Source organism: Staurois parvus, unplaced genomic scaffold (assembly GCF_062004578.1).
Source record: "Staurois parvus isolate SC_StPar_1 unplaced genomic scaffold, SC_StPar_1.0 ptg000047l, whole genome shotgun sequence".
NCBI classification, from domain to species: Eukaryota; Metazoa; Chordata; class Amphibia; order Anura; family Ranidae; genus Staurois; species Staurois parvus.
Genome location: NW_028317843.1, coordinates 4363325 through 4377697, shown reverse-complemented (window position 1 = coordinate 4377697; position 14373 = coordinate 4363325). Strand labels below are relative to the sequence as shown.

Genomic DNA, 14373 nt, shown 5'->3' with positions numbered 1-14373 from the left:
ACAAAACACCTTTGGGATGAATTAGAGCGGAGACTGTGAGCCAGACCTTCTCATCCGACATAAGTGCCTGACCTCACAAATGCGCTTCTGGAAGAATGGTCATACATTCCCATAGAATCCTAAACCTTGTGGACAGCCTTCACAGAAGAGTTGAAGCGGTTATAGCTGCAAAGGGTGGACCAACGCAATATTTAATCCTACGGACTAAGACTGGAATGCCATTAAAAGTTCATCCGCGTGTAAAGGCAGGCGTCCCAATACTTTTGGCAATATAGTGCGTGTGTGTGTATATATATATTTTATATATACACATACATACACACACACACACACACACACACACACACACACACACACACACACACACACACTGTATATAGTGATCACAAAAATAGTTCACTTTTCCAAACCCTACTTTGAAATAAACTGAAAACTGCCCAAAGACAGTTCAAATTAAAAAAAAATAAATTATTAGATAATTATCAGATTAAAAATATGTGGACCATAATGTTTCTAGTCTCTCTGTACAACAGCTTGAAACCTTGTTCAAGCCCCAAAGTAAAAGTAAATCCAGAAAAAAAATTGCATCTGGATATCCCTAAATGATAATGCTCTACAAACAGAGAAGGGTACTTGCAGGCAGTCAGCTTTACAACCTCACAAAGCAGGTCCTTGCCTCACCGTTCCACCATTCTTTGCTCTCATGTTCATTATTACTCTTCTCCTGGGTATTCCTCTTTCTCTCACTCTATCTTGAAAGTACCTTACAGTAGACTGCATATTACCCATGGTTTATAAATAAAGGCCCATACACACGATAAGAAAATCGGTAGAAAACTTTCGTATGAGGAGTAATCAACGATAATCTGATTGTATATAGCTTTCGAGAGCCGATCATGACAGTTCATGCCGATAACAACCAAAGGGACAAGCACCAAAATTATTCTTGTACGACACCAGTTTATACGATTTTCACTTAATCAGTACAGTAGTCATCCGAAAATACAATACAAATAAAATACAATGCATTACCATCACTTCCGAAATTCTATTATGTCGCTCAAGAATTTTTGTAAGTTGCGTAACTTCTTAATTTTTGATATGGAGATTAGCATGCAGAAAAAAAAACAGGACAATCATTCATCCAATATTCTCATTGTGTTTACTAGGCTTTAGAGTCATGGGTCCTGTAATGTACGATTGATATACAAAAGTACATGTCCTCTGTACACATCCTGAACTATGTCAAAGATTACTCCCAAAGATCACTCCTAAAGATCTAACAGTAGTAGTAGAGTGGTTTAGCAAAAGACACCGGGCAGGAATGACAAGACTCAGTTCACAAAAAAAGCTATGTGTTGTCAGCCCATAACAGGGCTTAAGTAGAACTAAATGCTATTTTTTAGTGGTGCACTGAAATTAAAAATCTGGTGCCGAAACCGGAAATTCAGGATGCACTTGGCTGAAAACCGAAAGACAGTTTTTAAAAATTAATATATTTTTCAAACGCAATATTTTTTGGGAAAAAAATACACTTTAATGAATAAAAAAAACACAATATATACCCCAATTTTGTTGTAAAATATGAAAGATGATGTTACGCCGAGTAAATAGATACCCAACATCATGCTTTAAAATTGCACACACTCGTGGAATGGCGTCAAACTACGGTACTTAAAAAATCTCCATGAGTGACTCTTTAAAAATGTCTACAAGTTACCAGTGTAAAGTTATAGAGGTGGTCTAGTGTTAAAATTATTTCTCTGACGTTCATGGCGATACCTCACATGCCTACGTATGCGTTCACCACTACATGCGAACACAGCGGGACAGGGGCACTTTACATTTTTTTAATTATTTATTATTATTATTATTTTTTTTTTTTTACACTGTCTTTTTAAAAAAAATTGTAATCACTTTTATTCCTATCACAAGGAATACATGTATCCCTTTGATAGAAATAAGTGACAGGCCCTCTTTATGGAGAGATATTGGGTCAAAAAGACCCCACATCTCTCCTCTGTAAAGCATTAGATCAAAAAAGCATTAATCTAGTGCTTTAAAAAAAAAAAAAAAAAAAAAAAAAAAAAAAAGGCCTAGTTTACAAGGCGCCGGAACCGGAAGTTACATCGCTCCGGTCCTCCAAGGGCATAGAGATGAGTGGAGAACATCTTTCCTTCGCTTATGTCTATGCCCAGCGCTGGTATCATTCGGTGGTTTCTCAGGTAAGGCTGAGAACTACCGAGCGGCGGCGTCAGGCGGGCGGTGGCAGGGGTAGGGTTATTTTCAGCACCTGCATCAGAGCTTATTTACATAGCGGTCAATGGCTGGATAGGGGTGTTTTTGGCCACCAAAATTTCAGTGCACCCCTACTAATTTTATTTTAATTTTGGATAGTATAAGGGAGAGTTAAAACCCATCAGCTTTCCTTCCAAAGTGAATGGATCCCTGGTTGTCACCACGGTCACAGGAACTAGTGTGTGAGGGACTGTCTAACACCCTGACTGGGGATCTCTGCCAAACTACAGCTTCAGCTTGGAGTAAAACAGGACTGACTACATTAACAAACAAAAAAACTTTCCCCTAGAAAGGTATGGCACACATAACAAGTCCCAGGAGAAAATTACATTACATAAATAAACAATCAAACTCGAAAACAATGCATTTCTTCCCAGCACCTAGCAGTCTGGACTCTGGAGGCCATTAAACAAAGTGAGAGCTTATCACCTAAACCCAATTACAGAAAACAACAGTCAATACCAGAAAACCTGTAACAGAAAATAAAATTTCTTAGCCCCACATATGCTGGAATTCACCAATTGCACAACACATTGCTCCAGGATAATAGTTCCACTATGCACAGTATGCCAAGGGGTCCCAGTAACAGTCCCTCCAGCCCTATTTGCATGGAAAGGGTAGCTGGTATAATTCACGGCCAACCAGATACCCAGGGAAGTGATATAATCCTTTTGGGGAGAAGGTTCCTTCCAAGAGGGGGCCTCCTTAGTCCTGGGTCTATAGTCGGTGGGAAGGAGGCTGGCCCCCAGGCCCTTCCAAGGGCCCAGGTCACGGTGGTTTCTGTGACATAGTGTCTCTGTTTATAGATTTTTCCTCTATTCCTGTTGTGGTAAAAACCCCAAATTTGGGATATTCTTTTACAGATAATGGTCAGCAGGACAAACAGAGAGGGTGTATTTCCGTAACGGGGACATGTTTCACATGGGCTTCAGCTTGTATAGGAGCAGTGTGAACAGTAAGCTTTTACAAAGCATTTGAAGAGTTTTCAGCAAGCTTTATTGAAGCTTTTAAAAGTACCATTTAGCTGTAGTTTGTAAATGGGAGTGCTAATTGCCACTTTAAACAAGCTGCTAGCTTTCCAAAAAGGGACAAGAAGGGTGCTTTAAGGGGCTCATTGTCACTTGCATTGCTGTATTAAAGCATGATCTGCGTTCATGTCACATTTCAGACAATAGACAGGAGGTTAGAAGGTGTTGTATCATCTTCTCATGGTTTGTTTTTACCCTCCTAAGTACCAGACAACCACAAGCATTATGAGCAGTTGCAGGATGATTGCAGCATGGCCTCATAATTTCTGACTTGGCCTTAAAGCAAAACATGATGGCAGCGGCTTGTGTACATCTCTAGCCACTGCCTCTGTAGCGAGAAGGGGGAAAGTTGAAGAGCAGTAAAAATGCAGCTCAACCGCAAACAAAAAAGGTGCTCAAAGTCTGCGTGAATAAGGTAAAATTTAAAAGTGGGTGTAAACTGCATTTTTTTTTTTTACTTGTATCTACAAGGTAAGCCTATAATAAGGCTTACCTGTAGGTACTGTAAATATCTCCTAAATGTGTACCGTTTAGGAGATATTTACCTATGAAGAATACTGGCACATGCACTCTGAAGGAATGGCATGCTCGTGCTGTTCCTTCAAAACTGTGTGCTGTAAAAAACAACTCCCGCACGAGAGTGACATCATCGAGGCTCACCCATTCAAGCCATTGGAACCCGCAAACCAAGAAGGAAGATCAGGTGAAGATGGAAGCCCTGTCAGTGGCGACAGCACGCTTCGTTTTAAGGCAAGTTTCACATAATGTGCTAGTATGTGATGCATAGTAGCAGATTATGACATTGACTTGCAGGGGAAAACTAACTTTTTTTCAAACATATTTGGAGTATACTACCGTTTTCAGAGCCGATTGCATTTGTGGCGCATCAACACTTATTTGTCTGCTCTTACTTATGCTTTATAACAATAGAACGTGGGGAAAGACGCAGGTTTTGCAGAGATGTACTTCTATGTGTTTCTATTTTGCCTTGACATTTACTGTAAAGTATTAGTTCACCCTGTCATTGTTTTCTGCTGGAAAGGGTGTAGGGTGTCCTTTCACCTTTTGTTTTTTTCTGAAAACGTGAACACTAACTTTTGGTTTCAGTGTACTATCCCGACGAGCAATACAGGTACACTTTAAGGAATATGTAAAGCACAAAGGATCATGTCCTCAGGAAGTATATATTTTTATTCTCAAGCTGGGAGGACAGCTACTGCCAGCAGAGAAGGAATATATCAGTATGTACAGGAAAGAATCTATTTGAAACGCATGGGCTCATATTGGAGTGAAATTGTTCCCAATTCTACTGTAGAAAATATCAGTTTAAATATTACCTCTCTTTTCATCCTGCTCCATGCTCTCCTCTTCAGCTTGATTGTGTTCATTTGCAATGAAACTGAAGGGCTTGTAAGAGATAATCATCAAGCCGTTCCCGTCCGGTTCAATAGCTGCGTAATGCGGGACAGATTTGCCATGAAGCTTTCTGCGTTTTAAGATTTCGCATTTACATTCATCTGTGAACACATAAAAAAAGTGGAATTTACTGTTGAAAAAATTCAGCTGAAATCAAACTGAACAAGTAATTATAGCTACACATGCTTTAGGTAAATTGCTCAATTACCTCACTGGTGTCAGAAACAAAACTCATTTTGGTCTTAAGACAGAAGATAAATCAAGGTTTGACCAATAATTTCACCTGCTGAAAGAACAGTCAATGCCTTTCTGGAGACAAACAATGTTAAAGCCCCAGGACATTGTAATATTAAGTAGTATTTGCCAGGAGCCTGTGATGTGAAGGTTTCACTTCATCTGTTGCATCCAAATGTTTGAATAAAAAAGGTGTGTGGTTTGGCCACAAAACTGAGCCTAGAAAAAAAGCACTATAGGCAAGGCTGTGTATAACAGCAAGTTCACTAAACACTCTACTGGACTAGTCCCAGCAAGCTCAAAGAAAAAAATGCCAGCAATACAGCTTGCAGCCTCCTGCCTGAGTACCCCCTGCTGTGCTATAAAACATCAGCTCCTGGAAGACAGGTTACCCGTTCAGCACAATGAAAACAAAGCCCCCAATCTTCCAACAGTGCCCCTAGTGGAGGGAATAAACAGCCTGTATATAGCAAAGCTGGATGAAAACCAAGCCAGACGGTACAGCTGAAAACATTTATTACTGAATGTGCAAAAATATATATACCTATGGGGACTTTTATATTGCTAAAATCTGCCTTGGACTCCAATCAGGAATTTACTTTTTATGTTCTATGAATGGAGGAAAAACAAAACAAAAGCAGAGTACATGTAAAAGCATAACATTTTGCAGCATGCACTGCTCCCTCTTTAAGGCAGCTCCGTTCCAAAACATGTAGAGCTTTATTAAATCATAATTGTAATCATAATCTATTGTTATCATAATTCACCTCCCTACTGTACACCAGGGTTTCTCAACCAGGGTTCCATGGAACTCTAAGGTTCCTCCAGAGGTTGCTAGGGGCTCCTAGCAATGAGCAATGTCTCCCTCTCAGATAACTTTCCACAGATACCATTCATATTTCTAGCTAACTATCTGTAAGGGGTAATTCTTCCCAATGACCACAAGTGTTCTTTGCACGGACCATCTCACTAATGTATCATGAGTTGTAGATAAAGTCACTTTTAGCAGGGGTTCCCCAAGATCAGAAAGTTATTTTAAGGGTTCCCCTGTTGAAAAGGTAGCTTTACAATTTGTCTCCCAATATCCTGCAGTACATCCAATCTTGGGATGTGTTTTTGAAGATCTCTTGGAAAAGTACCATGGATTTCTGCTATATAAACTTGTCAGCTAGGACACAAACTGCTGTTTTCCCACCATTTGCCAAGGTGATCTGTATACATTAATTCCAATTTACCTTCCTTTACCCCACTCATGTTTTGTTTTCTAGTATATATTCCTTTCTGAGGATTTTCAGTCAGCTACTGAAAGAGGAAACTACATACACAAACACACACATGTTTTATATATACATATATATATATATATATATATATATATATATATATATATATATATATATATATATATATATATACACACACACACATATACATACATATATACACACACACACATACATACATATATACACACACACACATACATACATATATACACACACACACACACATACATATATACACACACACACATACATATATACACACACACACACACACATATATATATACACACACATACATACACACATATATGCACACACATACATACACACATATATACACACATATACATACACACATATATACACACACACACACGAGAAACTCGAAAAATTAGAATATCATACAAAAGTTCACAATCTCAGAAAATTAGAATATTGTGAAAAGGTGCAATATTCTCGGCTCAAAGTGTCCCACTCTAATCAGCTAATCAAGCCATAACACCTGCAAAGGGTTCCTGAGCCTTTAACCATTTGCCGCCCGCCCTATGGTCGAATGGCGGCCGGCAAATGTCATCAGCGTTCCGGGTGGACGCCATATGGCATCCTACCGCACATGCGCAGATTGCGCTCCTGCAGAGCTGCGCAGCGGTGCAATCTGTCACCGGCCGTGTACCTCGGACACGGCCGATGACAGATCTGAGTATCGGCCCCCGTTGCCGGTACCATGTGACCTGTTGTGACCAATCACAGCAGGTCACATGACAGTTGTATACAATGGATGGCTTCATTCATGCCATCCATTGTATACTAGTGTCTAGCTGTGAATGGTCACAGCTAATCACATGCACATGTCATGTGATAGCTGTGGCCAAATCACAGCTAAGCACAAAAAAAACAAAACAAAAAAAACCCTGAATGAATCGATGTCATTCAGGTAAATGCTTGCTTATATTCTTTGCTATAAGCAAATTGTGTAAAAAAAAAAAAAAAATACTGATCACTTCCCCAAAGTAGTACAATGTTACTATGGAAACATTGTACTACTTTGGTAATAGTGAAATATGAGAAAAAAAATAAAAAATTATATTATATATATATTTTTTTTTTTTATACTGTCACCAGTCAGTGTCCCTGATCACCACCATGCCAGTTATATGATGACGCTGTACTGCACTGATGACAAGATGTAAAAAAAATTAAAAAATAGTGAAACTAATTTTTTTAATTTTTTCATTTTCCGAAAAATGATGACAAAAAAAATACAACTCCAAAAAACTCGCCATGCCTCTTATGAAGTACGTCGGACTGTCTACTCTGCAAAAAGGGGTAATTTGGAGGATATCAGTACTGTTCTGACATTCTTGGACCTCAAGAAATTAGATTGGCCGTCAGTACTTCAGGATTGATCAATATTCAGATATACCCCATAGTTTGTGAACTCTATAACTTTCCTACAAACTAAAAAATACATCCTAATTTGGGTTATTTTCACCAAAGACATGTAGCAGAATACATTTCGGCCTAAATTTATGAAGAACAATTATTTATTTGCAAACTTTTATAACAGAAACAAAGAAAAACGTGTTTTTTTTTCCAAACCTTTGGTCTTTTTTTGTTAATTTAGCAAAAAATAAAAACCCCAGTGGTGATTAAATACCACCAGAAGAAAGCTCTAGTTGTGTGAAGAAAATGCTAAAATTTTAGTTTGAGTACAATGTTGTATGACCGCGCAATTGTCATTCAAACTGTGAGAGCGCTGAAACCTGACACGCCGCATTGAGGCAGTAATTGCTGCAAAAGGGGCCCAAACCAAGTACTGAGTACATATGCATGCTTATACTTTTCAGAGGTCTGATATTGTTCTATGTACAATCCTTGTTTTATTGATTGCATGTAATATTCTAATTTTCTGAGACTGTGGATTTGAGGTTTTCATAAACTGTAAACCATAATCATCACAATTATTACAAATCACGGCTTGAACTATCTTGCTTTGCATGTAATGAGTCTCATATATTAGTTTCACCTTTTAAGTTGCATTACTGAAATAAATGAACTTTTGCATGATATTCAAATTTTTCGAGTTTCACATTTATATATTACACACACACACACACACACACACACACACACACACACACAGATACATATGTATACACATACACACACAAACTATATTGTCAAAATTATTGGGACACCCCTCCAAATCATTGGATTCAGGTGTTCCAATCACCTCTTAGGCATGCAGACTGCTTTACAAACATTTGTGAAAGAATGGGTCACTCTCAGGATACCAGTGAATTCAAGCGTGGTACCTGTGCAATAAGTCCATCCCTGAAATTTCCTTGCAACTAAGTATTTCACAGTCAACTGTTAGTGGTATTGTAACAAAGTGGAAGCAACTGGGAACAACAGCAACTTAGCCACGAAGTCGTAGGCCACATAAATTGACAGAGCGGGGTCAGAAGTAGTCAACTGTCTGCAGAGTCAATAGCTACAGACCTCCAAACTTCATTTGGCCTGCAGATTAGCACAACAACAGTGTGTAGAGAGCTTCATGGAATGGGCTTTCATGGCCGAGCAGCTGCATCCAAGCCTTACATCAGCAAATGCAATGCAAAGTGTCAGATGCAGTGGTGTAAAGCATGCCGCCACTGGACTCTAGAGCAGTGGAGACATGTTCCCTGGAGTGACAAATCATGCTTCTCTGTCTGGCAATCCAATGGAGGTGTCTGGGTTTGGTGGTTGTTGGGAGAACGGTACTGACCTGACTACATTGTGCCAAGTGTAACGTTTGGTGGAGGGGGGATTATGGTGTGGGGATGTTTTTCAGCGGTTGGGCTTGGCCCCTTAGTTCCAGTGAAGAGAACACTTAAGGTGTCATCATACCAAGACATTTTGGTCGATTTCATGCTCCCAACTTTGTGGGAACAGTTTGGGGATGGCCCCTTAATGTTCCAAAATGACTGCACACCAGTGCACAAAGCAAGGTCCATAAAGACATGGATATTTTTTTTTTCCATACTAAAGCGCATATAGTTGTCCACCATTACACTGAAATGCATGGTAAGAATCCCCATAAAATAGCAGGTCCTCCTAAATGTTGTATGTATTTGACTAAACTATAAAACAGCCCCGATGTAATAACCTGCCAATACAGATCAAAGGTCAATCCACATAGTCCTGTCCATATTATGTACATCCAAGATTCACATGTGACATTGTGCCTAAGGTAATAATCGTGGCCGTAATGCTTGTCCTGAAAATTTTACCTGTTAGTGCAAATAAAAAAGTATCATGAACAGTACTCATCATGTGACATTGAAAACTTTGCAATAAATGAATAGCTTTATAGATGCCTAAAATGATTGTAAGCTCGAAAGAGCAGGGCCCTTGATCCCCTCATGTTTTGCATTGTATTGGTATTGTTCTGTCACATGTTCTGTCTCCCTTTGTAATGTACAGCGCTGAGCGAACTATTGGCGCTTTATAAATACTGTATAATAATAATAATAATAATAATAATAATAAGGTCAGCGCTTTAATACCAAGCATGAAATATTTGTTTGATAGCATTTAAGAGTCCACTTTAGACCTTTTTGTCAGTTCCAGTGGTCCATCATAATTGTAAATTGTATATCTTACAGAAAGAAGCAGAAGTATCAGTGCATTAATTGTAAACTTTGCTTGAATTATGCAATTGCGATTAAACTTTAAGAACATTGGTCCTACCTTTAAATATGCCTTTTACTTTACAACATTAACAAAAAAAATAAAATAAAATAAGTACTTTAAAGTCCAACTAGCTAGGCAATATTATAAATAATGAGCAGAGAAGCTGTAATCTATGAAAAATGTCTTCCTACATGTGCTCTACAGATTCAAGTTGCAATCCATCTGCTGTAAATATCACAAGAATAAAGCACAGGAAGTCACAGGAAGTATGTCCACAAACACCATTTGCTGGTATGTAGTCTTTCATCTTCTATAAGGACTGGTTTTCCAACAGTAGCAATCAAAGCACTATATGTAATAATGAGCAGTAATGAACCAGTTCAGATTCCACTCTAAAGAAGGTACTGTCTGAAAATGATGTACTTTATAAAATCAATTTGACATTGCAATTGCCACTAAAAGCCCTACTGATCATCTTAAACTCAACTGCATCTCAGTACATACAGGCATGGCCAAAAATATTGGCACCCCTGCATTTCTGTCAGATAATGCACCACTACGCCCAGAAAACTGTTGCAATTACAAATGTTTAGGCATTCTCATGTTTATTTCTTTTGTTTGTGTTGGTATGACACTGCTGCCTGTCAGGTGGAAGAAGTTGGGCAGCTGCGCTGTCACCTAATCGCTTCCACAGCCCCCTGTACTGCCCCACGCACGTGCTCCTGCCATGTATCAGGGCTCCGCTTGCCCATCTGCGGGCACGGGAAGCGCCATGGCGGGTGCCGCGGATGGAGGGGAGAGAAGAGAGCGGATAAATATCCGCTATCCTTCCCTTCTTTGCGTGTCCTAGAAGGCGACGTGTGTAATCTTCCGGGTCACCGCTGTCACTTTCTTGACAAGCACAGCAAAGAAGCAATGTATTGCATTGCGGTCTACATTGCAATACATTTAATGGAGGCCAGAGGAGATAACTCAATAAAGACATCCTGTCACCTAAAAATCATCACATAGGGGACTGTGTGTCCCCTACGTGATTGAGAAAAAAAAAAATGAAGGAAAAAAAAACAAAAATGAAGGGAAAAAAAAAATTAAAAAAAGGAAAATAAAAGGTTTCTTTTTCTACAAGTGAAAACATTGATTGCGACACACGTCCTATATTGCCGCACACGCCAGAGCGAAAGCAATAATTCTAGCACAAGACCTCCTCTGTAATGCTAAACTGATGACCTCTAGGGGCTTTTGAAGAGTCGTCTATAGAAAATATAGAGTACTGAAGTTTGTCACCATTTTATAGGCACACACTAATTTAAGATTTGTCATGTTTGGTGTCTACACTGCTCAAAAAAAATAAAGGAACACTTTTTAATCAGAGTATAGCATCAAGTCAATTAAACTCCAGGGATATTGATCTGGTCAGTTAAGTAGCAGAAGGGGTTGTTAATCAGTTTCAGCTGCTTTGGTGTTAATGAAATTAATAATAGGTGCAATCGATGGGCAACAATGAGATGACCCCCAAAACAGGAATGGTTTTACAGGTGGAGGCCATTGACATTTTTTTCCCTACTCATCTTTTCTGACTGTTTTTCACTAGTTTTGCATTTGACTAGGGTCAGTGTCACTAATGGTAGCATGAGGTAGTACCTGGACCCTACAGAGGTTGCGTAGGCAGTCCAGCTCCTCCAGGATGGCACATGTGCTCACTACCCAGCACCACAGAGTTTGCTTGCCATTGAACATCAAAATTGGCTGGTCCACAACTGGCGCCCTGTGCTTTCCACAGATGAGAGCAGGTTCACCCTGAGCACATGTGACAGACGTAAAAGGGTCTGGAGAAGCCATGGAGAACATTATGCTGCCTATAACATCGTTAAGCATTACTGTTTTGGTGGTGGGTCAGTGATGGTCTGGGAGGCATATCCATGGAACGACACACAGACCTCTACAGGCTAGACCAGCAATGGGCAAACTACGGCCCGCGGGCCGTATACGGCCCGGCGGACCTTTTAATCCGGCCCGCGGAGCTAGGCTCCCGCAAGGCCAGTGGTCGGCAAGCCGCGGCTCTTTACAAATTTAGATGCGGCTCTCCTGTGTGCCGGGCGCCCGCTCCCCTCCCTCCTCTCCTCCTCTCCCCTCCCTCCTCCTCTCCCCTCCCCTCCTCTCCTCTCGGATGGCCGCCCCCCCTCTCGGATGGCCGCCCCCCTCCCTCCTCTCGGACGTCAGGACTCTGCAGCTGTCAGGATGTAGGCGGGGCAGCGTGACGAACTCCTCTCACAGTCCTCCCTGAAGACCAGAACGGCGCGGGAATACGAGAGGAACGCGCGGACCAAAGGTAAGTGAATTGACACGGGGGGGGACTTACTATATGGGGAATGAATTACTATATGGGGGACTTACTATATGGGGGATGAATTACTATATGGGGGACTTACTATATGGGGAATGAATTACTATATGGGGGACTTACTATATGGGGAATGAATTACTATATGGGGGACTTACTATATGGGGAATGAATTACTATATGGGGGACTTACTATATGGGGAATGAATTACTATATGGGGGACTTACTATATGGGGGATGAATTACTATATGGAGGACTTACTATATGGGGAATGAATTACTATATGGAGGACTTACTATATGGGGAATGAATTACTATATGGGGGACTTACTATATGGGGAATGAATTACTATATGGAGGACTTACTATATGGGGAATGAATTACTATATGGGGGACTTACTATATGGGGGATGAATTACTATATGGGGGATGAATTAATATGGGGGATGAATTACTATATGGGGGATGAATTACTATGGGGGATGAATTACTATATGGGGGATGAATTACTATGGGGGACGAATTACTATGGGGGACGAATTACTATATGGGGGACGAATTACTATATGGGGGACGAATTACTATATGGGGGACGAATTACTATATGGGGGATGAATTACTATGGGGGATGAATTACTATATGGGGGATGAATTACTATGGGGGATGAATTACTATATGGGGGATTAATTACTATATGGGGGATTAATTACTATGGGGGATTAATTACTATGCTTACTATGGGGGAATATTACTATACTTACTATGGATGACACATACACATCATTCATCTACTCTTGGTCCGGCCCCCGGGTCCAATATATGAACCCATTGCGGCCCTCAAGTCAAAAAGTTTGCCCACCCCTGGGCTAGACAATGGCACCCTGACTGCCGTTAGGTATCAGGATGAAATCCTTGGACCCATTGTCAGAGCCTACACTGGTGCAGTGGGTCCTGTGTTCCTTCTGGTGCACGACAATGCCCAGCCTCATGTGGAGAGAGTATGCAGACAGTTCCTGGAGGATGAAGGAATTGATACCATTGAAAGGCCCCCACATTCGTATGACCTAAATCTAATAGAACACCTCTGGGATATCATGTTTTGGTCCATCCGACACCGCCAGGTTGCACCTCAGACTGCCATGAGCTTAGTGATGCCCTGGTCCAGATCTGGGAGGAAATACCCCAGGACACCATCCGTCGTCTCATTAGGAGCATGCCCCGATGTTGTCAGGCATGCATACAAGCATGTGGGGGCCATACAAACTACTGAGGACCATTTTGAGTTGCTGCAATGAAATTTCAGCAAAAAGGACTAGCCTCCTGCATCATTTTTTCACTTTTATTTTCAGGGTGTCTTTGAATTCAGTCCTCTGTAGTTTGATAATTTTCAACAAACGATGGGGCATCCTCACGTTCCTAACACATTACCCAGTCCATATCAGTATAGATATCCAGCATGATATTTATCCCCATTGAGATCTGATGTGTTTTCAAAGTGTTTCTTTAATTTTTTTGAGCAGTGTATTTACTTGGTGCAACCTTGTCTTTTATGTTTTACTAAAAGTGTGGGTGCCTTAGTTACTACCAGCGTAACCGTCTCTAGCTCTGGGGAGATACCACCTTCAGTGGTCCGGACAAACGATTGCTACATGTGATATGCGGTTTGTACAGTTATGTTTGTGAGTTGCCTTATTTATGAGTAAAATTGCCCTTTTCCTTCAGGCTACACTCAGAAAGCGCTACTGGTTTTTCCCTTTAATAAAATAGTGGTAGTTCCAAATTTTTATGTGGTATGATATTACCGCAAAGGTCTAGGAAATGCAAAGTTTCAGTAAAAAACAAACACACTAAAGTGAATTTTAGGGCAAACAAAAAAATATATTACCAACATTTTTGGTAAAATATAAAAGACAAGGTTGCACCCAGTAAACAGATACTCAGCATGCCAAACCTTAAATTAGTGTGCGCCTATCAAATGGCGACAAACTGCAGTACCTGACAGCGGTGACATCACCGGAAGTCAAGAAGAGGCTAGAAGGCTGGCGTGCATTCAGAGGATGTATGCTCCTTCCTCAGGCAGTGATGCCTTAA

General features: G+C 40.4%; 1 protein-coding gene across 2 annotated transcripts in view; it reads right to left on the bottom strand.

Annotated features, from left to right (window-relative positions):
- Positions 1 to 14373, bottom strand: part of NUDCD1 (NudC domain containing 1) — a 188342-nt gene that overhangs the window by 102491 nt on the left and 71478 nt on the right. For both annotated transcript variants that reach the window (XM_089664447.1, XM_089664446.1), the window contains exon 5: positions 4664 to 4843. In XM_089664447.1, coding sequence (XP_089520573.1) covers positions 4664 to 4843 — 180 coding nt within the window. The remainder of the gene's footprint in view (positions 1 to 4663; positions 4844 to 14373) is intronic.